Here is a 27666-nt window from a genome sequence, read left to right on the forward strand (position 1 = left end):
GGAAAACTCAAGACAAAGTGGAAACTGCAACTTTAGTTGTTGCCTCTGAAATGTAAGAGTCCTGGCTGCAGAAGTCGGCTCGCCCTTCCCCGAAAACCCTGGCGGGGCAGCTGGTAGGACGCAAGCGGCACTGTAGGGAGAGACAGGACCAGAAGACATAAGGTATACTTGGTTTAATTTCATGCATTGGTTTGTTTTCATCATCGTTCTTGTTCCCATTGCTGTTTGGTACAAAGCCAGAGCCAGTATCTGAAAATGACACAGAGCTGGGGACCCGGGAGCTTCAAGGAGACAAGGGAGTTCATTTTGAGACATAGGTACCAGAAAGAAATTCATTTGCTCTAAATCAATAGAACTCAAATTACTGTAATAAATAATCACAGAAAGAGAGGGTGGGATGGGGGCAGACATACAAACATTAAAAAAAAGACTGAAAAGGTTTCCCCATCCTCAGAGATGTGTAACTCTAGAGGTGGAGAGCCACGGGGGTAGTGTGGTCAAGATACCTTTTCCTAATAGCTTGTACATGTGGCTGGGCCCTCCAGCTTGTAGCCATGGGAGGACCGTGGTCATTGGCCAGACACCAGTGACCTCCAGTGCTGTGCAGAGGCCCTGGGAAGCAGGGCTGTGATTGTGCTGGAAGCCTCCTGACAGTGGCCTTGCCATCTGCTGAGGATGTGGCACCTGAAATCTTGCTGTCACGCCCTTGCCGTGCATGTGGCATTTACCAAAGCCTAACCAAGCTCTTTCTCTGTTTCTGAGAGCTATCCTCTTCAGCCTCCTGTCCCTGAGAAATGTTCTGGGTTCCACTGGGTCCTCCACTCAGCAGCCTAGTTCAGTTAATTCTTGTTTGGACAGGCATTTGCAATGCCAGTTAAGCCATGCAGACAGGCAAACAGACGCATCCAGTGAGCCAGTCTAAGGGAGGTGAGCACATTGGGACATTTGTTCTATGGCATCAGCAAAGGAAAACCTTGCTGCCTGGAAAGGCACTGAATCCATACTGACAGCTGAAGAGAAGTCTTGACAAAAAAATTCACATCATTCTCAGCATTTTGGGAGGAAATACGGAACAGACTGCACACCTGAACCTTCAGTTCACAGACAGGGAAGAGTGTGCTCATCTGGTACAGTTCCGTGTGGGTAGAGATGCATCTGGTGCTTAGTCAACTGGACTGCAGTCCAGAGGGAGAGAATAAAGGCAAGTGGCCCTTTGCCTGCCATGGCATGCCCCTGTCAGCCTTGGGGACCCATAAGACGACTATTGGCATGGTCCTGTACTTGCCCATCAGGGAACTCAAGGTCTAGAATCATCTTTAGGGAACAACTGTGAGCTCAGAGCTGGGATAATAAACACTGCACGCCAATTCCAACAAGTCATGAATGATGCTCCAGATGCTGCTGTGAGTGGCTCTGAGGCTGTAAGCAAGGCTCAGCAGGAAGCAATAAGGTGTTCAGTAAATGATGATGCCCATGGTGTTTAGTGCAGAGGTGATCCATGGTGGCACATGGTAGTGTTTCGGTTTCTGGAGAAATAAACACGGTATGCGTGGAACAGGGCAGGAATTTCTTGGATTTTATTTTATTTTATTTTTTGAGACAGGATCTCACCAAGTCAGAGCTCTGCCTTCTCTTTCTCTCCCAGAGCTAGGATTAAAGGTATATGCTACCAACCCAGCTAGAAAGTTTTTTAAAAAAAGAGAATTTGATGTGGGAAGGTGATCTCCAGGCCCTACCCCACTGAGGAGCGCCTGACAGTTGGGGAGGGTTGGGGGGACAGGAGGGTCACTCCCATGATCCTCCAGTGGATGTTTTCATACACATGCACACATGGGTGGCACTCCTAGACTTAGTGAGTTACCAAAACAACAACCTAAAACCCACACCATCCCACACAGAAGCATGAGGTCAGGAGGAGGGGGTTTTGAGTGGGATATGGAAGGGGAATGGAGTATGATCACATTTCATTGTACGCATGTATGAAATTCTCAAAGAATAAAACAAATGATCATTAAAAACATGAGACATAAGGACATGATAAAAAGCAGTAAACCACGGAATCAACAGGAACGCACTCCCACTGAAGACATCAATGCTGCCTTGTGGGAACACTGACAACCCTGAGTCAGTAACAGGAACTTCAAAGCCATCGTCTCCATCCCCTAGAGTAGGTTAGGAGAATGGCTTAGCACAAAGGGCCCCTGAGTAAGCACTAGACAGTACTTACTCAAAATGACTTTAATTCCAGGATTAATTTGGTGGAACTAAAGGTCTAAAATACTCAAGTCTTCAATCAGGCTACCCAAGACACCTAACAACATCACTTCATTGTCCTGTCGGGACCTCCCACAGTCCTGCAGCTAGCTCTAAGGTGAGGTATGTTTCAAAGTGGATACAGGTGTCTCCATTCCTGTGCTAAGCAACTGCCAGAGGGGTTTTAATTCAGTGACATGATTTAGAAAAAGAAAGAAAATCCAGTGCTTGACGGCAACACAAAAAACAAAATTCATCTTGGTAGTCAAAACCAGACGGCCAAAGAATGTACATATTCATCCTTCAATCAGTGACGGAACTCGAGGTCGGTCAGGCCAGCCTTCTCAGAGCCCCAAAGCGTGGTGGCAGCGGACAGCACGGAAGAATTGGCTCTTATGTCCCCTGAACTCTCCACTCAGTGTTCTGATGACTATAACGTTTTCAAGGAAACACAGTCAGTCCGAGTTTCCTGGTTCCTACAAGGCAGGCTGTGGAGGAAGGGCGGGGTAGAGACTATTTTTCCCTTTTCACCTTGCTTAGAACCCTAACTCCACCCAAAAAGTCTGGGTTTCACTCCTGTCTGGATGATACAGTGAATGACTGGAGTCAACGCCACGTGCCTAGCACGCCTGTAATAGTCGATCCAGATAAAGGTGGCCTTAGTGTGACAGACAGGGAGGATGGGGATTCAGAATGCTGATGAAGACTGGCATGCAGGGTGGGTTTTCCGGGAGGACCGACGTGGAAAGGTGCCAGACAGAAGGTGGCCTTCATGTTTCTCTGTTGGCACTAAAGGTGGGTATGGAGCAGGACAAACAGCTGGCTCTGCTTTGTGTTGGGCAGAGAGAGTCTCAATTCTGAGGAATAAGGGACCCGAGGCTGGAGGATGAGGGGATGCTGCCTGTCGTTCCCCAGCCCTGTGACCCCAACGCCCCCACCTCCTAGAACTCATGTCTGTTATGGAAGGACGTCACTGAGGCATCACACACTTCTCTTCGTTTCGAGTCTTTCCACTCTTCCCAGTCTGTGGGGCTCAGCGGGAAGGAGATGACTCGCTCGCTCTGCTGTCCACTCTTGAAACTACCTCATGAGCCCCCTGCAGAAACGCTTGGTCTTGCTGTTTGAGCATTAAATCTTTTTGCTTCTACTACAGTGCCATGATTTTATTTTTAAGACATTTGAGCAGGTTTGTAACTTTGGGAACTTTTGAACTACTTGGTCATCAACTTGGTCATCTGCCCATTCAGGAGTTTTTACAATCAAGTAAAATAATAATAATAATAATAATAATAATAATAATAATAATAATCACAGTGTACCCATTGGGTGTCAGGGCAGAGCACACCTCCTCAGACCACTGCTGCTGTATTCAGGAAACGAGGGGGTACACTGAGGAATGCCAGGCATTCCAGAGGACGGTTCCAGCCCCAGACCTTCACTAGGCCCACAGAAGTCCACAATAATTCATGGTTAGCAAGAAACAGTCATTGTGCTACATCACAAGCCACACCTTCTGGTCAACAGAAAATCATGACACCATAAAATAAAACAACAATAATAATGCCATAACTTAAGCTCTCCTGTGTAGTCCTGCTACAGTTCATACAAAATGGAATAATTTAACAAAACAATACTGCTTTCTAAGTTAAACATGTTCCTTCATCCTTCCTATGAGCTAAAAATTATAGACACTAAATTTCAAAATCAATGTCTCGACATAAAGTGTAAACAAGGGAGGGTCAAACAGAAGACCGGCTCTAAATCCCCTCCTGCTTTTCATTTTTGGCCGATGCAGTCAATGACACCCAGCCCAGGGGCACCATTTCCGTTGGGGTTGGAATGTCTTAATACCTAACATCCTTACAGGATGCAATGCCAGAATCCAGCCAGTTCGGACTTGGCAGAAGCCTGCATTGGAGACATAGGAGTCAGGCTAATGCGTATGCTTACAAATTCTAGATAAGACATCTTTAAGCCAGGCATGGAGGTGCCCACCTGTAATCCAGCCCTTGGAGGGCTGTGAGACCTTTCCAGCTTCAAGCCAAGACTCCACAAAGCACCTCGGGGTACTTTTTACAGCCCAGGACTCTGGACACAGGAAAAGTCACATGCTTTTGAGAAACTAAAGGAATCCTAATTACCTGCTTAGCATCAGCTGTTCCTTCTAGAAATTTCCTAACCCAACTAAACAAAACTGCAGTGATTCAGAATGAAAACGTGGTGAGACGGTCACTTTTCAGCACGCTGCTTCTGTTGCCTGTTCTGCTACAGTGACAGACAGCCACCAAAGCTTCTAAGCTAGAATGAGATTACGAACAAAACGGACACTGGACACACACGTCCTAGCTGCCTTCTGTGTGAATCAATATGATTCCAGGAGATAGACAACCGGGGTCCAGGAAGGGGTTGTGCCATCTTGCATGTATAGCTGAACCTCCATCCTGAAAAAAGAAGTTTTACAGGCATGTTTTCCTAAAGTCACAGATGCTCTTTTTTTCTTACCCCTTTATCCCACTTCCTGAGAGGAGTGGACAGCAGGTGGGAAGAAAGGAAGAAGAACGGTACACGGGTCTGAAAGACCGTGCTGGGCACGGCCGTGACCGCGGCAGCATTTACAGGGAAGCGTTTGCTAAGGGCAAGACTTGATGACACTATAACCTTTGCTGCCAGATCCTGCTCAGTGTTTAAGGGATGAAATTCCAGATGTGTAGCTACGGTTCTGTTTGCGTGAGGAAGCACGTGCCCTCCAAGGCTTTGGTGCTATTAGATCACTCCACTTCCAGGCCATTTCCATCCCTACGTAGACAAGCCGGCTGGACTTAATGTGGCTGCATTTCCTTTGGCTTGTGTCTTAAACGCTCACTGTGTCTCATTACAACTCTTCAAACACGGACAAAAGACCTGGTCCTGGGTTCAAGCGACAGTGACACCTTCTAGCCCCACAAAGTCCAAATGTCTCTCCTAAAGACTCTTTCCTTTCCTTTTTTTTTTTTTTGTAAAGAAATTATTGTGTCTGTGTATCATATATAGTTCACTCTTTACAATACAAAGTGTTAAAATGTCCAACAAAAATAAATATCAATGTTACAGTAGCTGGAGTTTTCAGTACAATAGATCCCTGCCATTCTTGATTGAAATGCTCAGTGAGACGGAATTTCATTTGGGTATTTCCCCAGAGATTTTGACAAATCTCATGTTCCTGTCAGTGTGGCTTGTTTCGGGGACGCGGCCACTCCTCCCAGACAAATGCAGGAGGGAGGAGCCGAGGGCTGGAGAGGGTTCGAGATGCCAGCGATGTCTCGCGATCTTCTGAGGGAGAGCCCCTGTCACCAGGTGGCAGAGCTGTAGTTCTTGCTGGTCCTGACGGTGGCATCAGAACACTCGCCCTCTGAAGAGTCACAGTCCGAGTCTCCAAACTGCACAGGGTTCTGCAAAGTTCAGACAAGAGGTCTTAATTCACTTCTACAACCCTCAGGGAGGGCACGCTGAACGTGTCCCGAGCGACAGCCCTCACCGAAGGTGAGCTGAACTCCTCGTGTTATAGGAGCCGACAAAGGACACTGGACCCTGTTCTCGGGGGAGGTTACGGAGGACAGGACTACAGGAAGCTGGCAATGCCGACGGTGGCTGTGGCAACTCGCCAGTTCCCTCACATCCCATCTCCATAGCGTTCCAGGGCCGGGTACCACTTACCGTGAGTCCTTTATGTCTGTTCGTCCAGTCTACTCACCTGCTGAAGGAGGTCATTTCTTGTAGATTTGACAGGTACCACACACATTGTAAGGGTAAGGAAACTGACCTTCGGCGAGGTTAAGCAACTTGCCCAGGGTCACATGGTAGGTAGAATGGCTGGGGTTTGCATCTAGGCAGTCTGAGTCCAGGGTCTATACCTACAAACACCTCAATCTCCTGGGTCTCCAAAGGCTGTACTAGTCTACAGAAGAAGCGCTGCATCTTCTGGGCTGTGGCAATGTCTTCCAGAGGAGAGTGAGGGCAGGAAGGGAAGGACTAGGAGATGGGTGAGGGGTGGGGTGGGGTGGGGTGGGGGTGGGGATTTCGGAACATTTCAAGCCTCTGCCTCATTTGTGAGACACTGTCCTTACTCAGAGAACCCCACGCTCCATGTTTTTATTTACTTCGTGGAGGCAGTGTATATGTTATCCACCGACTGAAAATGATAACGACCCCAGGCCTGAACCGACTTGTGCAGTTAGATCTTCTGTCAACGTGACACAAGCCCGAGTCCTTTGAGAAGAGGAAACCTCACTGGAGAAAAAAACGCTTTCAGTAGACCGGCCTCGAGGCAAGTCTGGGTTGCCGTTTTCTTGATTAACAATTGATGTGGGAGGACCCAGCCCACTGTGGGTAGTACCACTCCCTGAGCAGGGGGGCTTGAGTTGAGAAAGAAAGAAAGAAAGAAAGAAAGAAAGAAAGAAAGAAAGAAAGAAAGAAAGAAAGAAAGAAAGAAAGAAAGAAAGAAAGAAAGAAAGGAGAGAGAGAGAGAGGGAGAGAGAGAGAGAGAGAGAGAGAGAGAGAAAGAGAGAGAGAGAGAGAGAGAGAGAGAGAGAGAAAGAAAAGAAAAGAAAAGAAAAGAAAAGAAAAGAAAAGAAAAGAAAAGAAAAGAAAAGAAAAGAAAAGAAAAGAAAAGAAAAGAAAAGAAAAGAAAAGAAAAAGCAAGCTGAGGCAGCCGTGGGAGCAAGCCAGCAAGCAGCCATCCTCTACAGCCGCTGCTTCGGTTTCTGCCTACAGGCTTCTGCTCCGCTTTGGTTCCCGCCCTGGCTTCTCTCAATGGCAGACGGTGAGCTGTAAGCTGAAATAAACCCTTCCTTCCTCAAGTTGGTTTTTGGTCACCGTGTTTATCAATCACAGCAATGGAAAGCGAACTAGCATAATGCTCCAAAGCCAGAGGACCAGGAAGGGCGTAGTGGAGGGAGGAGGGAGAGGTGCCCACCTCGTAGCCACGCTCCTCGGCGGCGCACAGCCTGCCCAGGGACATCTGCGTCTTCACGCGCCGGACCGCGCACTCCTTGTCAGACAGCCCATCCGAGTGGGAGGAGATCTCGATGGGGGCCTCGGGCGTCTGGGACAGCAGGTCGTCCAGCTTCTCTGCCAGGCGGTCTTCGCGTCTGTCCGCCGACTCATCGGGACTGTTTGAGTGGTCACTGGTGTTCCCCTCCTCTCCATCAGACACAGAGAAGTTCTCGGAGCTGAAGGTGGAGTAGGACTGGCAGCTGCTTATACAGCGGTGGGGCCTGGAAACAGGGAGAACACAGGCTTAACCGGAGGAGGCGTGGCTCCCTGGCTTGTCAATCAGCCAGAGTGACGGGAGCCTGCTAGCTCCTGCCCCCTCCCCAAATTCTCTATTACTTATCCATCTCTGACATGTGAGGACACAGGAAGAAGGTGGTCTGCAAGCTAGGAAGAAAGCTGTGACTAGGAACGGAATCACTGTCACCACCACCTTGGACTGCCCAGTTCCCACAACTGGGAGAAATGTGTGTTGTTCCACAAACCCCCTAGTCTGTGGTATTTGACTATAGCAGCATGAACAGACTAGCCCAAGGAGAAACCATCTGAACCACAAACGTGTGCCACCCCTCCCAAACTAGACACTGTCTGTGTTCTGGAGTGTGACAGTGTATTCACGCTCCTTGTTGTGAGGTTCTGTGAAAATGAACCTGAGGACCTGTGACCTGCTGTGCAGAGCAGCCTGCAGACATGTGACGGGGAGATGTCAGCGCTTAGAGGGGGGGCGGGGAGGGGCTTTACCTCTGTCTTCGAGGAAATTCCACTTCACTGTCTACTTCCCCTTCCTCTTCCGAGGAGTCATCTCCACTCTGAGGACAAGGAGAGAACAGGTTTAATTTTCATTCTAAAGGGGTTTAGTGATAGCTTGCTGATGGCTTCTTCAAACATCTCCATCCACATCCCAGTAGGGTAGCATACAACTGGAACCCTGTCACTGCAGGGGCTGAGGCAGGTGGACCGAGGGCAGCCCAGGTACATCATAGAGAGTTCCAAGTCATCCTGAGCTATTTAGTCAAATGCTGTCTCAAAAATAAACAAACAAACAACCAAACCCCCAAACAAAACAAACAACTTCCTAATACCAAAGCCAAGCAGCCCAAACCAACACATCCGTATGTACCCTCCATTCAGCAGCAGTGCTCCCCGTTTCCATGACAACAGGCCCTTTACCAGGTGCTAGAAGACACAGAAGTTTCCCTTTGCCTTCAGGAGGTGGAGGCCCCATGCAAGTGTCCAGAGGACAGTGGAGAGGAAGCTGACGAGGTCTTGGATTTGGGACACTGTCCTGTAACTGCCAGTGGTTCTAAGGCCTTTCATAGAAATTCCACCTTGAAGGGGCTTTCCAGTTCTGCAAGCCCAGCAAGTGCTTTCCTCTTTCCAAATCAATTGTTTTGCCACTAATACTACAGTCTTGTCAAGATTACAGTGTTTAAATGTCAGTGTTAAATGTCATACAGTGTTAAATGTAAAAACAAGCCGTGTATACTCAACTCCAGAACAGCAGTTCCTAAGTGTCTGCAGTCACCACTTTTCAGTTATAAAAAGGTTCTTCATGCATGCATTTTCACTGAGTGCACGCGTTGGCGGGGACAAGGTTGCTCTGGCCGGGGCCACTGAGATGGTTGCTGGGTTCTGTGGCTGATGTGAGTTGGCTGCCTAAGTGAATGGCTGGCCGCTAATCTTCCCCATAGGGAAGATCTCATCTGGCACTAAGGGCAGAAAACCAGCCACAGGGAAGATCAACTGTCCTTACCCCAGTACCACAGTCCCTGGATTACAGTCTCCTAGGAGCTCAGACGGACCCACCACTGAGCCGGTGGAAAGGATCCAAAGGTTGAGAGTAATTTACATTTACAAAAGCCAGTTCTAAAATATCACAGTCTTATTCATTGTATTTTGACATGCATTTTTCTTAACAATAGGAAAGACAGGGCTGGAATTAGTAATCCTGATTGCCAAGATGAGCAGTTACATTAGGAACCCCCACAGAAATACATCTTGGGAAAGAGAGGCGAGCTGCTGTGGGGTGTGCAGTTCCAACGGAGCTGAACGTGCTCTGTGCTCTAGGGCCTCAGAGCCATATATGGCATCTAAATGGCAGCAGGGTGGCTCAAAGGCACATGTGACATGGAGTGACTAAGAAAAGGTCTGGGTTTCTTATGCTTTAAAATTGGTCACTGAGCTAGCTACAGAACCGTGTGGGTAAAAGTCAGTGAGCCAGGCTGGCGAGATGGCTGGGGGCAAAGGCATCTGCTGGCTATGGTGGTGTATGTCTATAATCCTAGCATACAGGAGCTCACAGTGACCTCACATGGACCTCTGCTCAGCCAGCAGCAGTGGCACACGTGGAGGACAGAACACAGCTCTGAGACAGCACACAGTCCCCAGCTGTCGCTCCTTTCCCGTGAAGTATCTAATCTGACCAAACAAGCTCATCTTACACCCCCCTCCCCTCAGCCGCGATGATGAGCTGAAACAACCTTTAGGATCAAATGTGCACCATGTTCCAAACACTTCTCACAACCACCTCTGTTAGAGACCTTAGCAAGGCAAGCTAACATTAAGCAGGCTGCGTTCCCAATGCTCTCTGCTTCCTAACTCATGTCGTCTTCAAGTCGACCCGCCTGGCAGAGTCCACTGCTGGGCCCTCTGCAGGGACAGTGGTGGATTCCCAGAGGTGCTAAGTGGACGACCCTGGCTTAGATCTCCAACACCACAGGGGGCTGCAAGGCAGCCAGTGGAGAAGACAGGTTTCACGATTCAAGACTAGCTGGGTCAAGACGGCTGCTAACGTTATACTGTAAAGAGCATTGGTGCCCAGGAGATTAAGAAGCTTGAGCTTTAAAAAGCTATGTCGTCAAATAGATGCAGGTATGTTAGGTGACAGTTCACTGTGTGTCTTCTCCAAGACCATGTCTGCCACTGTGCACCAGGAATCTCCACTTCCTAAACTGCCTTGGGCCATCCCTCAAGCTTGGAGATCTAGGACAATAGTTTGCAAACATTTTGACTATATGTCTTTAATATATGGTTATCCTGGTCTCCCAGTTCAGTAATCTCTCAAATCAACTCCCTGGCCCGCCACTGGAACACCACAGAGGGAGAAGTCAGTCTTTAGAACAAAAGAAACATCTGTGCTCTGTTGGCTCATGCTTTCCCAAAGGCACACCTTTTAATGTCCAGCTTTATAATGTGCACCACATGATTGACTCTGACATCATTTGATGGCAGTGACAGACTACTCTCGTCATACCTTACCTTCTGAAGGGGCCGTGTCTTTTGAGGTAGCACTGGAGGTGTGAACTGATGAGAAATACCAGATTGACAGCCATTGAATCCATTTGCCTCCATTCTCTCGGAGCCTTGGGCATTTCCTGAAAGGGGATTGTGTGCTGGTGAACTGGAACAGTCTGGGCTGCTTCCCACTGGCTCAGTGGTGGGAACATCTAAAGATCCAGAATGCTCTGGCCTGCACTGGAGACAGGGATCATAGGCCTCGGTCTGACAGCAGCCCCAGGGTCCAGCTTGCTCTAGTTCAGAACCCCTCCAGCAATCTGCCGCCATGGCTGTGGAGATGAGGTCCGGGCTGGAGCCAGGCATCTGTCTTTGAGCATGGTTGCTGAGTGGACTCCGCAGGGCTGCGGCGGGGCCAAAATACCTCAGGTTGTTGGCACAGGTTGCAATGTCCTGCCCATGCATATTGAGTCGGGGATGGCGGCTCTGAGGCAGGGCAGAAGGGGGTTGCTGGTATTGCTGCTGGAGAGGAGGGCAGGGAGCCTGAGCATGATGCAGGTAAGTGGGGTGGGGTGAGTTTTCCTGGGTCGGCTGGCTTTTCAAGATTGCTGCAAAGTCACTATGGCTGCCTCTACTATTCCCTCGGCGGTGACGAGGTTTGCTTCGGTATCGGCTCTTGCTGCTTGACGTGGACATTTTGGGACTTCCAGACAGAGGGGATGCAGTGGGAGCCACCTCTGCACTGGGGATACCTTCAGATCGTAATAGGTCTGGCCTGGGAAGGAGAACAGATTTGTTTCAAACACATCAAAACATGTTTAGCATTGGGGTAAAATGCGCCAAGCTTTAGACTACACCCTTGGGTTGTAAATTTGCGACTCTGGGGATCAAATCCGGTGTCTTGTGCCTGTTAGGCAAGTGCCTTACTGTTCAGCTATATGCCTAGGCCTACACACTTTGTTGTTATTGTGTGTCTGTTTGAGATAGGATCTTACTCTGTAGCCCAGGCTAGTCCCAAACTCATGGCGATCTTCCTGCTTCAGCCTCCTGAGTACTGGACCTAGTACTGTGAGCCACCCACCTGGTTTCACATACCCTTTCAGTCAGCATTCACCGACACAGGGATTTATCCAATAGAGACAGCAGGTGTACACAGAGAGCTGCTTAATGATACAGGACAGCACTGTTTAAAACAGCAGACCTGGGAAACAATCTACATGTCCACTCCCAGTGATTTCTTTCTAAAATCTAATTATTCTTGTGGGAGGTACACAGGGTGTGTGTGTGTGTGTGTGTGTGTGTGTGTGTGTGTGTGTGTGTGTGTGTGTTCGTGTGTGTGTGTTCGTGTGTGTGTGTTCGTGTGCTCCATGGTGCATATATGGAGGACAGAGCATAACTTTGGGGCGTCAGTTCTCTCCTTCTACCGTGGGATCTGGGGACTGAACTCAGGTCATCAGGCTTGCATGGTGTTGTCAGCTGGGCCGTCTTACTGGCAGCTTCTATTCCTCTGGATTCTGGGTCACTAGCTTTGTTCTACAAGGTCCTTAATGTCTTCCTTGTGATCTTGGCTGTCAGCCTGGTACCCTCACAGCAAGGTATGGGCGTGGGAGGTTGCTCACATCAGACATCTGTCTAATACATCTGGGCATGCTGTCTATCCCAAAGGGAAGAGGTATATGGCACCACAGAACAAACCTCAGGCTCATATGCAAGATCTAAAACGCTCAAGGAGTTTGGTCTAGACACGGTCTACTGGAAAGATCCATCCTGTATACAGCAGGTACTCAATAAATCCTAAAGGCAGGCAGGAAAGGAGGGGTCTGAGAGGGAGAAAGAGCCCGGGGGATAGACAAAGGCAGCAAGAAAGGGCTGGTGAGAAGCCACAGTGGATTCTACTTTTCCTCCCTTGAGACAGGGTCCCCAGCTCAAGCTGGTCTTGAACTTGGTTGAGGATCACCTTGAGCTAATCGTCCTGCTTCTACCTCCTCAGTGCTGCAACCGAAGGCGCATGTCACTGTGCCTGCTTGTGCCCCACTGGGAACTGAATCTGGGGCTTTGTGCGTGCTGTAAGAACACTCTAGCACCTGGGTACACCCCCAACCTCACCTGGGTACACCCCCAACCTAATGTTCTACTTCCGTCCTAATGGGAGGAGGCCTGACTCGGTGTCCCAGTGCCCACAGGACCAGTTGTGGAGGTCACATGCAGGAGGAGGCCAGAGCATGAAAGGAGATCTCAGCCCACATGTAAACCAGGTTTCTGTGCTGATGGATGGATTCAGGATCTCTTCTCTCTTGCCACACAGCAGCTCTCTGTCTTCAGGACCAGACAGGACACAAACCAGCAGGAGATTTTAGAGCTCGAAGGTCCACACATTCCTTTTTTAAGCAGCAGAAACACTCTCTCGGCTAATCATGAGGCACCCAGATGTGGCGGCCTTGGTTGGGAGAGGGCAGGCAGCAGCCCCTTCTGCATGCTGCCCTAGTCCCTCCCCGCTCGGTTGCAGCATCGGGGACACCACTGTACAAGCCCCAGAGCACTGCAAACAGGCACCGCTGCGGGTCAGCTTGAGCTGTAGAGAGGACCCGGATGGAAGAGGTTCAAGAGCTTCTACTGAGACAAGGGAGTCCTCCAGGGCTGGGCCAGAGGCATGCACTTTCAAGGTAACAGGCTGCCGTGGCATCCAAAGGAGAGCTGAGAACTGTCCCAAGATAGGAGACAGGCAAAGCCCACGGAGCAACCTTGCTCTACCACTTCACACTAGGAAAGTGCCTGGCTCCCCCTGTTACACCAGCCACTTCATAGCTGCATTCAGTATCACAAAGAGGAACTGACTCTTTGACCTGGGAGACTTTCACTCCAGGGCAGAGCTCTTTCCTAGCTCAAGCCTTTCTTTCAGACAGGCCAGGAGGGCCAACCATGAAACTGTGATGGCGGATCTTGCTTGTCATTTGACATATCGTCCCAAGAGGGACCCTTTACTGAAGAATTACCTCTATCAGATTTGCCTGTGGGTGTAACCATGAGGTATTTTTTTAATTATTAGCTGATAGATTAGAGCCCCGTCTACTGCGGCTAGGCATTCCTAGACACATGGCCTGGGCTGTAGGAGGAAGCTATCTGATTGCAAGCCTGGAAGCAAGCCAGTAAGCAGTGTTCCTCCACGGTCTCTGCTTGAGTCCTGCCTTGGCTGCCCTGGACCATTGGCTGTAACCTGTAAGCCAAAAACCAACCAAACAAAAAACCTTTTCCTCCCAAGTTGGTTTTGGTCAATGTTTTATCATAGTAACGAAAAGCAAATAGAACCCCACCCAATTCCCTTCTAGTTCTTGACTAAACGGTAAGCTAAGATGGAGACTTCAGACGCTGCCTGGGCTCTTCTCTCTGATCTCTCCCAAGGTCTCTGAATCTCTACCTTGGAAATGACTGAAGTATCTAATGATCGACAACCTCCACCCTGAAGGTACAGCCAGGCAACAAGGACGGTGCCAGCTGCCACTGGAAACAGTTTCTCAACTCTTGATGGTCAGGGAAATAAGTTAATAGAGACCTGGAACTAGCTCGTGATGTGGTCCTTAGTAGTTAGGATCTCAGTAGTTGTACTACTATGTTAGAATGTTCACTATCCACACAGCCTTCTGAAATACTCTTGGCACTCAGGAAATAAGAAAACAACTCACAAGTAGGACCTCATGAAGTTAAAAAGTGTCTCCACAACCCACAACAAAGGAAACAAGTTAACCGAATGAAGGGGCAGCCTTCAGAACAGGAGTAAAAGTCTTCCCTGGCTAAAGACCTGACAGAGGATCAATATGCAAATATATAAAGAGCCCCAAAAACAAACAAGAAAATAAGTGACCAAAATTAAAAAAAAAAAAAAAAAAAAAAAAAAAAAAAGAAAGAAAGGCTAAGGAACTGAATGAAACATCTTCAGAAGAAGAAATACAAATGGCCGATAAAGACTAAACAAAGCTGACTGGGCTGGGGAGACAGCTCAGTCAGCAAGGCGCTTCCCACAGAAGGAGGAGCTGAGTCTGATTCCCAGCACCCATGTTTAAAAAAGAAGCCAGGTGTGGCTGCATGGTCAGCTTCAGGTGGGGGGGAAGCAGAGACAGGTAGACCTGGGACCCACTGGCCAGCCAGCCTACTTAGCGGACTGCAGGCCGGTGTGAGACCCTGTCTCAAAAGAACGATGTGGATGTCATCTGAGGAGCAACAGCCAAGAATGACCTCTCTCCATATGTACATACGTACATGTGCACCTGTACACATGGGCACACCCATGTACACACACACACACACACACACTGAAAAAACAGCGGCTCACACCCTTAGCCACCAGGGAAACGCCAACTGAAACCGCTCTGAAATTCCTCTCACCTCAGTTAGTGACGATCGAGAAAACGAATGCCCACAAATGCTGGCAAGGGTGTGGAGAAAGGGACTCATTCACGCTTGGTGGGAGTGGAGACGGTGCAGCCACTGTGGAAAGCAAGAGCTCCTCCAAAAGCTAGAACTAGAATTACCACACGCCCTGGTGTTAGCACTCCTGTGATACACCTACCACAGAGACACATGCACACACGTGTTCACTGCAGCTCGACTCACAGCAGGCGGGAAATGGAAGCAGTCCACACACACATCAACAGAAGGGAGGAGGATGGAAATGAGGTACATATGCACAATGGAATTTTATTCAGCTGTGAAGAAAAATGAAATTATGAAAAATTCAGGAAAATGGATGGATCTGAAAAATATTATATTTAGTGAGGTAACCCAGGCTCAGAAAGACAAACTCCCCATGTTCTTTGTCATATATGGATCCCGGCTTCGAACGTAGACAGATGTATTTGTGTGAATGAGCATGTGTGGAGGTCAGAAAACCAGAAAGGGGCCCCTGAGAGTCAGGGGAAAGGCTTCGGGGAGAAAAGGGGGTGGGGGTTTACAGAACACATCTGATAGGAGTGTGGGGGGAGATTACGAAGGGTGGAAGGGTTTAAGCAGGGATGGGGAGCATGAAGATGGGACATAATGTTGTGTGATACTCTGTTTGTGTTCTGACAAATAAAGCTTGCCTGGAGATCAGAGGGTGGAGCTGACCACTAGTTAACCATAGACTCGGCAGTGGTGGCACACACCTTTAATCCCAGCACTTGGGAGGAGAAGCAGGAAGATCAGGAGTTCAAGGCCATCCTGGGCTACAGAGATTGAACCAGTCTAAAAGAGAAACAGGCTGGGTGGTGGTGACACACACCTTTAATCCCAGCACTTGGGATCTCATGTCTTTGATCCAGCACTTAGGTGGCACATGCCTTTGATCCCAGCATTTGGCAACTGGAAACAGGAATATAAGGTGGGTAGAGACAGGGTCTCAGCCCATTCAGTCTGAGGATTCCTAGAGACAGAATCATCCACCTATTAGGTCTGAGATTTCACAGAGGTAAGAAGTTTGTGGTGGCTGCCGCTCTGCTTCTCTGATCTTTCAGCTTTTATCCCAATATCTGACTCCAGGTTTTCCTTGATCGTTAAGACTAATTAGGATCACGCTTCAAGGTAGGGAAGAGGAGAGAGAAGAGAATTGCAGGGAAAGTCAACCAAATCTAAGAATGTATGAAAACGTCATAAAAAAAAAACCCCTTACTACTTTCTAAGTTAATAAATATTTAAAAGTTAGTTAGAGAAACATTCTTGGCTTGTATTTCTCCTTCCCATTTTCTTATTGCATTTGGTTTGAGTCTTACAAGCCCAGGACATTCTCTCCTTTATAGCAACCTGTCTGGGATGGAGCCAGTTCTCTGGCATGTCAGAATTATAAGGCTCCACAGCATTTGGTAATTCTAAAAAGGAGTGAAAAGGTATTCTGTTTTGGAAGGTGCATTGAACTTGGGGCCCCACGCAGCTAAACATACATTCTACACAGAGATGTAACTCCACTGAGATTAAACCAGTGTAAAGCCAGTGTTATAAATGGGGAAAGAAGCTAGGCATGGTGATGCACACCTTTAATCCCAGCACTCAGGAGGCAAAGGTAGGCGGATCTCTGAGTTCGAGGCCAGCCTGGTCTACAGAGAAAATTTGAGGACATCCAGGGCTACACAGAAAAACCCTGTCTAGAAAAACCAAAACACAAAAACAAACAAACAAACAAACAAACAAGGAAAGAATGATCTCTTAAAAACTAAACCCTGCTTTTGCACACCAGTGCCCTAAAGGTGATTTCACACTATTCAGACTTCACAGTGAGATGTGATCACACGTTTGTTACTCTGGCTACTTAAGAGATTGAGACAGGAGGACATTAATGAGTATGAGGCCAGTGTGAGTGACTGCCTAGCAAACAAACCAACAGAACCAAAACAAAAGCCATAAAAATTCCGCACAGAGGTAGAGTATGGGGAACCACTCAGCTAGGTGTACATAATTATCAATGCCCTGTTTTTATTTTTGGTGGTGAGTTTCACGTTATTAAGAAGAGCTAAGTAAACACATTGATAAAATATGCACAGACCACTGTGTCAAAAATAAAGAATTACGATTAACTCAGTTGTTTCTAAGGGCTATAAGAATAGAAAGAAATCCCATGTAACAGAATGATACCATTTACCCATGAGGATACTGGATTTGAAAAAGGCCGAGTGACCTGGCCCAAGGCACACACTTATAAAGCAGAACTGGAGTTTCAACCAGCCTGACTGTCCCTGTTGTATACATCCTTGTCCTGTATTTGGAGCTAAAACAGAGTGCCCCAGGCAGTAAAAACGAGACTTCTGGGGGCTGTGCCATGCTCTCTCATCTCCCTACTTGGTTTTACCACAGGCCATGAGCTGCTGGTGAGCTACAGAAAGGCTACAACATCTGGGACTGCCCTTTTGCAGGTGACCCCATTCAGCGAAATGTCAGCTGGACGGATGCAGTTTTCTCACCGTTTAGTCTGAACTCCAGCCTTGTGGGGCACACCCTTCCTTTTCATGAGTTTCTCCATGGCATTGGGGTGGATTATTGGACGGACAGGGTGTCGCTTGTAGGTCCCAGGATACTTCTTTTCCACCGCTTGCTCTCTCCTGTGGGACGAAGAAAAAAACCACTCTTTGGTTTTGGTAGACAGAAAGGCAGGACAGAGATGATCTAAGATGGTACCATGGGAGGCCCTGAGGGCCTGAGGTTTTAGTCTACCATAGCCTGCTAGCTGTCTCTGAGCTCGGCAACATGGACAACTTCCACCTCCTCACCCCAGAAAGGCGCCCTGTTCTCTACCTGACCTTACTTGGAGACTGTCTCTAGGCCCAGATGTCTGACTTACCTCTAGAATGACCCTGGATGCAGTTCCCTGCAGAAGCTTCTCCCAGCTGCCCATATGGTAACTAGACATTGTGCTGGGAACATTACTATAGGACTGTGATTCCACGTATGATAACTAAGACTTGTACTAGGAGCTTTATGATAGGAGTGTGCTGTTTAATGCAAATTAGGTGATTCCCCAGCCACTACCCCATCCTTTATCTCTCCCCTCACTCTGGAATACAGTTGAGCTGACTCACTGAAGTTATATCCCGGACAGAGATCTCCACTGTGCTCACGGGCTGTTCAGAGCTCTTTGTAATCGCTTCTGCCCCTTGTCCTCATGGCCTGGTGGCCAACAGGCTGTGAGGAAAAAGGGAAACCCCACAACTGTGGAACCGGAAGACACCCTCCTAGTCCCCTACCTACTGAAGAGGAAAAACAGAATCTAATCAGGGGGTTGCTAACCAGAGCACTATATTAAGCATCCTCTACAGAACAAGTGGGCACTGGGGATATGGCTTGGTGGTTAAGTGCACTGGCTGCTCTTCCAGAGGACCTGAGTTCAATTCCCAGCACTCATGTTAGGTAGTTCAACTGTCTATAACTCCAGATCCAATGTGGCAGAGAACTAAGCAGAATTCCCAAAAGATGAAACACAAATGGATGAGAAACATTTTTAAGAAATGTTCAACATTCTTAGACATCAGGGAAATGCAAATAAAAACCTCTTTGAAATTTCATCTTACCCTAATTAGAACATATACGACCAAAAAAGAAAAAAGAAACCAAACCAAAACAACAACAAAAGAACGCCCCCCAAATAAATGATAACAAATGCTGGCATCGCTGTAGGTGGAGGAGAACACTCATTCACTGCTGTTGGGAGTGTAAACTGGTGCAGCCACTACGGAAGTCAGTGTGAAGTTTCCTCAAAAAGCGAGAGAGATCAATCACATGACTCAGCCACACTGTTCTTGCTCCATACCCTACTCTAAAGATGCCCACTCGTCCAGGCTCAGTGCTGCGCTAGTCACAATCTCCAGGAGATGGAAACAGCCTAGACATCCATGAATAAGTGAGTAATGAAAAGGGGTTTCATTTACACAACGGTATATTATTCAGCTATTACGAAAAAAATGAGATGGGGCTGGAGAGATGGCTGAGTAGTTAAGAGCACTGGCTACTCTTCTGGAGGTCCTAGGTTTGATTCCCAGCAACCACATGGTGGCTCACAACCATCTGTAACTCCAGGATCTGATGCCTTCTTCTGTCCTCTATGGGCACTCTATGCACTTGGTACACAGACATAGGCACAGGCAAAATAACCATAATATACATACAATTTAAAAAAAAAAAAGAAAAGAAAACTGGAAAAACCTTAAAATGAAGAAAACAATATGAAATTGGCCGGGAAATGGATGGAGCTGGAAATAATCATACTGAATGAGATGACTAACCTTTGTCTCATCTGTGGATGCTAGCACTGAATTTTCAGATAGGTACATTTCATTTAGACTATTCACAGAGGTCAGGGAAATAATAAGAGGGTAAGGGGGTGCTTTAAGGCAGAGGATACTAAAAGCAGTGGTATAAAAGCTTAAGAGGATGAGCGTAACAGGATGGGTTAAATTGGCATGGGGAATGGGAGAGCAAGGTAAAGGAGGGAATATGGGGAGGGATACATAACTCTAGAGACTCTTCAAAACAGATAAATGGAAACCAACCCACTACTGTAGAAGCTCTCTCTCTCTCTCTCTCTCTCTCTCTCTCTCTCTCTCTCTCTCTCTCTGTCTCTCTCTCTCTCTCTCTCTCTCTCTCTCTCTCTCTCTCTCTCTCGTGTGTGTGTGTGTGTGTGTGTGTGTGTGTGTGTGTGTGTGTGTGTGTGAGAGAGAGAGAGAGAGAGAGAGAGAGAGAGAGAGAGAGAGAGAGAGAGATTACCCTATAAAGATTCAACAATGCTCTTACTAGACTCCATAGGCTAACAAATAAAAATCTTAGTGCAAGGAATAGGTTACTTCTTTTGTAGTTTGGGCTCCATTGAGATTCCATAAATCCAAAACATTACAGGCTATTACAACCTATTGCCAATGCTTTGGGTTTACCCTCCAGAACCTGACAGTAAGACCCTATTGCTGAAGAACTTGTACTCGAATCATAGAGCACAGAAGTATGAAGCTGGTACTGATGTGGAAGCTTCATCTCTAGCTCTCATAGTGCTGGAAGGTCCCACGTATGCTAGTGGAAGAGGAAAGTAGTTGCAGTCTTGCCTGCTGTGAACCCTGAGACCTACAATAATGACCAGTGTGGCAAGGCATGCCTGCTGGTGCAACGGTGGTACAAACAGCACAGGAGTAACCACCCCTTTCTCACTCGGACTGAAGTCCCTCCCACTCCATTATCTGAAGCCCACGCTGGCATCATCGTCAGGCCGAGCAGCTCTGGCTACACAGGCCATAGGCCTACGGGAGAACCTCCTACTATTCTGCTAAATGGACAGAGTATTAAACTGACTCCTAATGACTTCTCCTTACACCTATAGATTTATGCACCTCTCAGCTCTCCTCTGAGAAGCTTCCAGTTGAAGTAGATGGTGATTAACACAGAGACCTGCAGCTAGCTGTTGTGGAATGTTCATTCCTAAATGGAATATAAGTATCATACCCTGTCTCAAGGCTCAGAGGTCATGGTGGAATAAGGGGTAGAGAGACTGTAGGAGACAGGTGGGGAACAAATCCTGAGAAAACAGTGTTCTCTGGAAACAAGAGGACAGTTGCACACATGACTTTAAACTGGCTATGACAGTGTGCATACGCCCTGTGCAAGCTCAAGCCAGACCAAATCCTAGCAAGGAGAGAGGAGTTTGACATGAAGTCCCATTCCAAAGCCAAGGAGCTGCTGGCAATTGATAGCTGCTCAAAGAGGGAGAACTGGATTTCTTTAAGAGTGGCCATAGGGGGTATAAAGCTGGTTTAGTGAAGCATTAATTTAATTAATCTTATCAATGAAAAATCAGGAGTCAGATATTGGGGTGAAGACTTGAAAGATCAGAGAAGCAGGGGAGCAGCCACAGTTGCTTCCTACCTCTGCGGTTCCTCCATCCAAAAGGACTGAGATCCTCTCTCCACCCCACCTTATCACTTCCTATCTCCTCTCTGTCTACAATCCTCCAAAACTCTATGGTTAATTTTGTTCAGCTAGTGGCTAGCTCCGCCCTCTGACTCCAAGCAAGCTTTATTTGTCAGAACACAGTCAAACTATCACACAACATTTCCCCTTTTTGTCTAAATAAAATGTTAGGTTTTTTTTTTTGTTTGTTTGTTTTTTTTAAGATTTATTTATTATGTATATAGTGTTCTGCCTGCAGGCCAGAAGAGGGCATCAGATCCCATTATAGATGGTTGTGAGCCCATCATGTGGTTGCTGGGAATTGAACTCAGGACCTCTGGAAGAGCGGTCAGTGCTTTTAACCTCTGAGCCATCAACCCTCCAGCCCAAAGGTTTTTTGTTTCTTTCTTTCTTTGTTTGTTTGTTTCAAAACAGGGTTTCTCTGTGTTGTTTTGGTGCTTGTCCTGGATCTCGCTCTGTAGACCAGGCTGGCCTTGAACTCACAGAGATCCACCTGGCTCTGTCTCCCAAGTGCTGGGATTAAAGATGTGCGCCGCCACCACCCAGCTAAAAGTGAAGGTTTTAACTAACAAAGTAAAACTATATATAATAAGTACAATAACTATATAAATATATAGGCAATAATTATATTGACAATGTCCAGTCCATTAGCATTTGACAAATTCAGGGAAAATAATCCATTATCTATCCTATCTTGGTGAGTCCAAAGTGTGGTACCTAACTCACTTTCTATCCTAACTTGTATTACCATCCCCAAACTATGCTTTTGTCTGTCAACCTTATACACTTTACACTTCTTTCGTGAGTTTCTTTTCTGAATTTTGTAACAAGGAAAACTATAACTATAGAGCAGCTGCAAGATGGGAAAACTTCCGTTTACAGTTGGGTAGGGAAGTGGGGGGGGGTGGATCTGGGAGCAGATGGGTGAGGGCTGAATACGGTCAAAAGTCAGCTCATCGTACAAAATTCTCAAATAACTAACTTGAAAAATACTTCAAGTAGAAAAGAGGTCCCTTCATATTAATTCAGTGTATAAAATTGTAAATAAAATGTATACAGTGAATTATCTTTTAGATAGACGGGGGCGGGGTGGGGGGGGAGAGCAGAGTTTGTCTACAAGTTCTACCATACTCCCCTTTGTATAACAAGGCTGCTATTCAAGTTTAAGCAAACAACCTGAAGGTACTGAATTTAAATGAACTCAATCTTTTTTTTTTTGGTTTTTCGAGACAGGGTTTCTCTGTGTAGCTTTGCGCCTTTCCTGGAACTCACTCTGTAGACCGGGCTGGCCTCGAACTCACAGAGTCCACCTGGCTCTGCCTCCTAAGTGCTGGGATTAAAGGCGTGTGCCACCACTGCCCGGCGTTAAATGAACTCAATCTTATTCTGCTCAAACTCATGCATTATCTGTTTCTTCTTCAACCCAACAAAGGGCAGAAGCTTTGCTTCTTTGGGGTGCAGACCCCACAGTCGTTTGGCAGCACCGGGGATCCCGGGCACAGTTTTCAGCAGAACTGTACTTCCCATGGGTCAACAAGCCTTGTCTTATCCACACGAAGTTCTTCCGAAAATGGAGCCCCTCTCTGAACCACGCACGCGGCAGAGAGACGTACACATGCCAGTCCACCACGTGGTCCCGAATCAGACCTGCAGCCACTCTGCTAACATGTATGCCTCACTCTGGCGGGGACCTGCAGACCGCAGTCCTTAAGGAATGTTGACCGAGTAACTAAAACATGAGCATGCTCACTGCAGCAGCACCGTGCAAGCGCAGCTGACAGACAGACCCGGAGCAGCGAGGGCTGCCGCCGGCCGGAATACCTACTTCAGCAGCTCCTTCTCTCGCATTTCCAGCTGCAGCATGATGGCGCTCAGCTCCATGTACAGATTGTTGGCCCGCTCAAGCTTTCGCTCATAGTGCTCCCGGATGTCCAGGGCATGTCTGTGAAGGGAAACACAGGATGAGCCAGGCCGAGGAGACCCGAGGTTGGCTCTAATGAAACATGCACAGTGGCTCACTTCAAAGCGCAGCCCCGGGGGTTTCTATTTTAAAATTTTCTTAACCCAGTGATTCAGACAAGGAATGGGGGATGGAAAGTCTGAGGTCTGTGTTTTATCCTGAGGGCCCCTCCAGCCACACAGAGAGCCAGGCGGGCCATCGACAAAGTGAGAGTACAGTCTGTGTACTCATTTCTGTACACTGGCACAACCTTGATACAATGTAACATATTCACATATGAACGGACATAATTTAATGTTAACACCACGATCATATGCTTATCCACGGCAGTGATCTTATCTGGGTTGGTGTGGCCTCAGTGTTTACCCTCAGATTCAAACGTAAACCTTCACCCTTAAGGGGACAGTACTGGAGGTGGCGGCAGGGAGGTCTTCGAGGGAGCCTTCTGTTTCTCCACCGTGTGAGGACACATGCGGGTGCCATGATAGTGTGAACGGGTCTTCACTAGATACTGAATTCGCTGGTGCTTTGGTGTTCAACTGCTCTGCTCCCAGAACCACGAGCAGTACATTTCTTCTGTTTATAAATTGCTAAATCTAAGGCATTTTGTCACAGAGGCCTAACTGCCTAATACCATAGTTATGTTGACTATGCCTTAGGAGGTCTTGAGGCTGGGAACTGGAGCTTAGAAATTCCTGGCCTCCAATGGCACCAAGAACCGTGGAAGTGCCCTAAGAATCTGTGTTCAGGGCTGGCAAGATGGCTTAGTGGTTAAGAGCACTGGCTGCTCTTCCAGAGGACCTAGGTTCAATTCCCAGCACCCACATGGCAGTTCACAACTGTCTGTAACTCTAGTTCCAGGGGATCTGACACCTTCACACAGACAGACATGTGAGCAAAATACCAATGCACATAGGGAAAAAAAAGGAATCTGTGTTCAGAGGACGTTGAAGGAGGGACGCAGAGTTGAGAGGAGAGGGTAAGAAGACAAGCGAAGGGAGCGGTGTGTGCATAGTGGGCACACGCCACGGTGTGTGTGCGTGTGAAGTGTGTTCCTCACCTAACTGTGCTGGAGGCCCTCAGTTTACCTCTGCACTGCACAGCCCAGTCTGGCCGGCCCACAAGCTTCTGGGGAGTCTCCTGGCATTGCCTCCCATCCTGCCCCAGGAGCTCTCGGATCATAGCTGCCATGCCCCGATTTCGAACTCAGATCCTCACACTCCTGTGCAAGACCTTTACCCACGGAACCATCTCTCCAGCCACATGGTCTCTTTTTATTACTCAAATGTTAAGTTTTTTTTTTTTTTCCTGGCCATCAGAATCTAGTTTATGTAGTGGGTAGCCATTCCAGCTTGGTTCTGGAAGTTCCAACCCCCATTGAGACTCTGGCAACTGTCACGCCTACGAGGTGGGGCGAGGGGAGGCGCCTGGGGACCCGAGAGCTGGATGGGTGAGCGCTCTCTCTGGGCACTCTCTCGGTGCCGGAACGCTGACCGGTGGAGATTGACTGTGCAGAGCTCCGGAGAACACCGCTGGACTGCATTACACCTTCCCCAGACCCTGCGACCTACCCATTACTTAATTTGTGAGTTACGCCATTAAATAAATATCCTTTTAACTACGTGGAGTGGCCAAAATAATTTCTCCAATATCTGGTGCCCAACGTGGGGCACGAACCCACGCCCCTGAGATTAAGAAACAGAACCATAATGGCTCAGATCCTGGAGACTGGGAAGGGCTGTTGCCACAGCCACCCTCTTCTTAGGTCCTTCCCCAGTGTGCCTGCTGGTCCAAGCACTTTATGTTAGTTATTTTTAACTGATACAAAAGCTGTACATATTTACAGGGTACCGAGTGATATTTTGATACATATATTTGTTGTATAGTGTTCAAATCAGGGTAACCAGGGCAGGAGAGATGGTTCAGCTGTTAAGTGCATGTACTGCTCTTCGAGAGGACCAGAGTTCAATTCCCAGCACCCATATCAGGTGGCTCAACAACCACTTACAAATCCAGTTCCAGGGGACCTGACCCCCTGGCCTCTGTGGGTATCTGTACTCATGTGTTCATACCACACACAGACACACACATATAATTTATCTATCTATCTATCTATCTATCTATCTATCTATCTATCTATCTATCTATCTATCTATCTATCTATTTATGGTTTTTTGAGACAGAGTTTCTCTGTGTAGCTTTGGAGCCTTTCCTCGAACTCACTCTGTAGGCCAGGCTGGCCTCGAACTCACAGAGATCCACCTGCCTCTGCCTCCCGAGAGCTGGGATTAAAGGTGTGCGCCACCACCGTCCAGCTCACACATATAATTTAAAATGAGAAATTAATGAAAAAAATCAGTGTAATTATGACAGTCTCCTCCAACAATAATCATTTCTTTATGTTGGAAACATTACAAATCCTTTCTTCTAGCTTCTTTAATTAAAAAAAAAAAAATCCCAAAGTTAGGTGTGGTGGTACAGTGCAAGCCTACAATCCCAGTACCCAGGAGGCGGAGGAAGGCAGGTCTCTGTGATTTCTAGGCCAGCTTAATCTACAAACTAAGATCCAATTCAGCAAGGACCACAGAGTGAGGCCTTGACTCAAGCAAGCGATCCAGCAATCCAGTACACTGTTGTTACCTGCCACCACCCCAGTGTGCACAGAATTGGAGAACTTCTTTCTGTCTAATTATAACAGCATCCATCAGCCAGCTTCCCCACCCCGCCCTCTGCACATCCTCCCCGCCTGTAGTAAGCTCAACGCTGTTCCTGCTTCTTTGAGACCAGTCTTTCCAGGTTCCCCAGGAGGGCTAAGTCAGTAATGATGGAAGGCTGGAAAGCGAGGAAAAAGACTTGGGGAGACGGAGGTGGGATTCACCGGGTGAGAACAGGGGTGGGGTGGGCTGACCTGAGCTCTTCCCTGCGCCGGCGGATCAGTTCTTCGTCCAGCCGGTGGATACAGGCCCCTTCACTCTTGATCTTCTCAAAGTGCTTTTTCACCTCTTCCCTCCATTCGGCCTGAGTGAGGAAAGTTTGACTTTGTAAACACTGTCGTCTCCTTCCCTGCTGTGTCCATGGGACCACATTAAAGTCATTTCCTCCCGTGCCTCTCCACGCTTCCCGCAAACTTCCTACAGGAGTTTATTCAGGGTAACATGTTCAAGAAGCGCCCAGGAATCATTCACAAAACACCTCCTACTTCTGTAACTGCAAGCCCCACGCTCGGGCCTGAACACAGTGCTTTCTCTTTCACAGTTCCCCGCAGCAGTGGCCACCAGAAACAGCACAGGTCACAGCGATCAGTCACTTCTGGGACAAAAAAAAAGTGCTCAGCTGACGGCAAGGTAGTATGGAGGCAGAAAGCCGGCCCTGACAACTGTGTTTAACATGTCTGTGAGGTTCTGAGTATCTCCACATCTGCTACCACATCGGCTTTGCTTAGAAAAGAAGAGATGGGGCAGAATATCCCAGAGAGCACGGCAGAGCAGTACCCTGCACAGGAATGTGGGCCGAGGGAGAGGGGGGAGGGGGGAGAGGGGAGAGGGAGGGGGCAAACAATGTAGGAGTCTCACAAGATCACTGAGCCAAGGGACCGATGTCTACTACATGATTCAGGTTGACCAAAGCTACTTCCACTTTGCAAACACTCAGTGAACTCTCCTTTGGTTTTAATGAGGTGAGATGTGTTGCTGTTTGTTTTTATTGTTTATTTTTGTTTTTGTTTGGAATTCTTAAAAATCACTTTAAAAAGTCAAGGAAGGGGCTGAATTTCACATTTGGGTCAGCAACAGGACAACCACACAATGGCAGAATTTGGGGCTAAAGAATTGTAGGGAAGGAGATCCAGAGTGGCTATGAGCTCACAGAGTGAGAAAGGACACTGTGCCCTCCATGGGACACAATTTCCAAGTCAGCCCGAGAAGCTGACAAACTCCTGCTGGGTCAATAGGTCAGCTGAATAAAATCTCCACTTAGCTGTTTTCTGAAAACTGATGTGTGGACTACCATCACAAGAGCCTAACAAGGAGACTTCTCCGTGGGCTGGAAGTATAACCCGGTGTCTTTAGCAATGTACATTCTCCCGAGGACTGCTCCTTCACCTTGAGACACATGCTAAGAGACAAACTTCTGCAGCATGCAGAACGTGCAGTGCGGCTTTGAATTTTTGAGGAGGTGCTACCATGCTGCCTCCTACAGACCTGGACCATCTGCACCCCCACTGGTAGTCCACAGGTTCTGCTTTCCCCACACCACCACTAACACTTGTCCTTCACATTCCTAATCATGGCAATCCCATTTCTCAGCATCCACCCAAAAGAACTGAAATCAAAATCTTGAAAAGGGATTAGTATCCCAGCTCACTGCATATCCCTGTCCATAGGTGATGGACAGTTGATGCTGAGGGCATCTTATCAGCAGGTGAGAGGAGGCAAGGTCACTGCGACAATAAGAGCAGAAGTGTGTGTGTGTGTGTGTGTGTGTGTGTGTGTGTGTGTGTGTGTGTGTGTGTGTGAGTGAAACACCCAGTTATTCCCCATGGAGCAGCATAATGACAAAATACAATCAGCCTCCATCTTATTAACCTTAGGAGCTCATGAGAGGAAGCATTGAGAAGGTAACAAGCCAACTCAGGCTGAGTTCTTAGCTCCCTGTAGGTAAATAATAGCACGTTACAAGCCAACAGCACACAGGGCACCCATGCTCCTGTTCTTCACTAGTCCTTCACAGAGACTCCTCAAGTGAGGGAAGAACGGCGTTCCCCATTATTTAGGTGAGTGGGTGGG

At 47.8% G+C, this 27666-nt stretch overlaps 1 protein-coding gene across 6 annotated transcripts in view; it reads right to left on the minus strand.

Moving 5' to 3' along the window:
- Positions 1 to 159: 159 nt before the first annotated feature.
- Map3k13 (mitogen-activated protein kinase kinase kinase 13) overlaps positions 160 to 27666 on the minus strand; it is a 194283-nt gene continuing 166776 nt past the window's right edge. For all 6 annotated transcript variants that reach the window (XM_016006265.3, XM_016006269.3, XM_076548541.1 and 3 more), the window contains 7 exons: positions 25791 to 25900; positions 22748 to 22864; positions 17439 to 17576; positions 10540 to 11290; positions 8023 to 8090; positions 7205 to 7505; positions 160 to 5681 (listed from right to left, as the gene is read on the minus strand). In XM_016006265.3, the coding sequence (XP_015861751.1) occupies positions 5580 to 5681; positions 7205 to 7505; positions 8023 to 8090; positions 10540 to 11290; positions 17439 to 17576; positions 22748 to 22864; positions 25791 to 25900 (1587 nt within the window). In that variant the 3' untranslated portion in view covers positions 160 to 5579. The remainder of the gene's footprint in view (positions 5682 to 7204; positions 7506 to 8022; positions 8091 to 10539; positions 11291 to 17438; positions 17577 to 22747; positions 22865 to 25790; positions 25901 to 27666) is intronic.

Source organism: Peromyscus maniculatus, chromosome 12 (genome assembly GCF_049852395.1).
Source record: "Peromyscus maniculatus bairdii isolate BWxNUB_F1_BW_parent chromosome 12, HU_Pman_BW_mat_3.1, whole genome shotgun sequence".
Classification (NCBI taxonomy): Eukaryota; Metazoa; Chordata; class Mammalia; order Rodentia; family Cricetidae; genus Peromyscus; species Peromyscus maniculatus.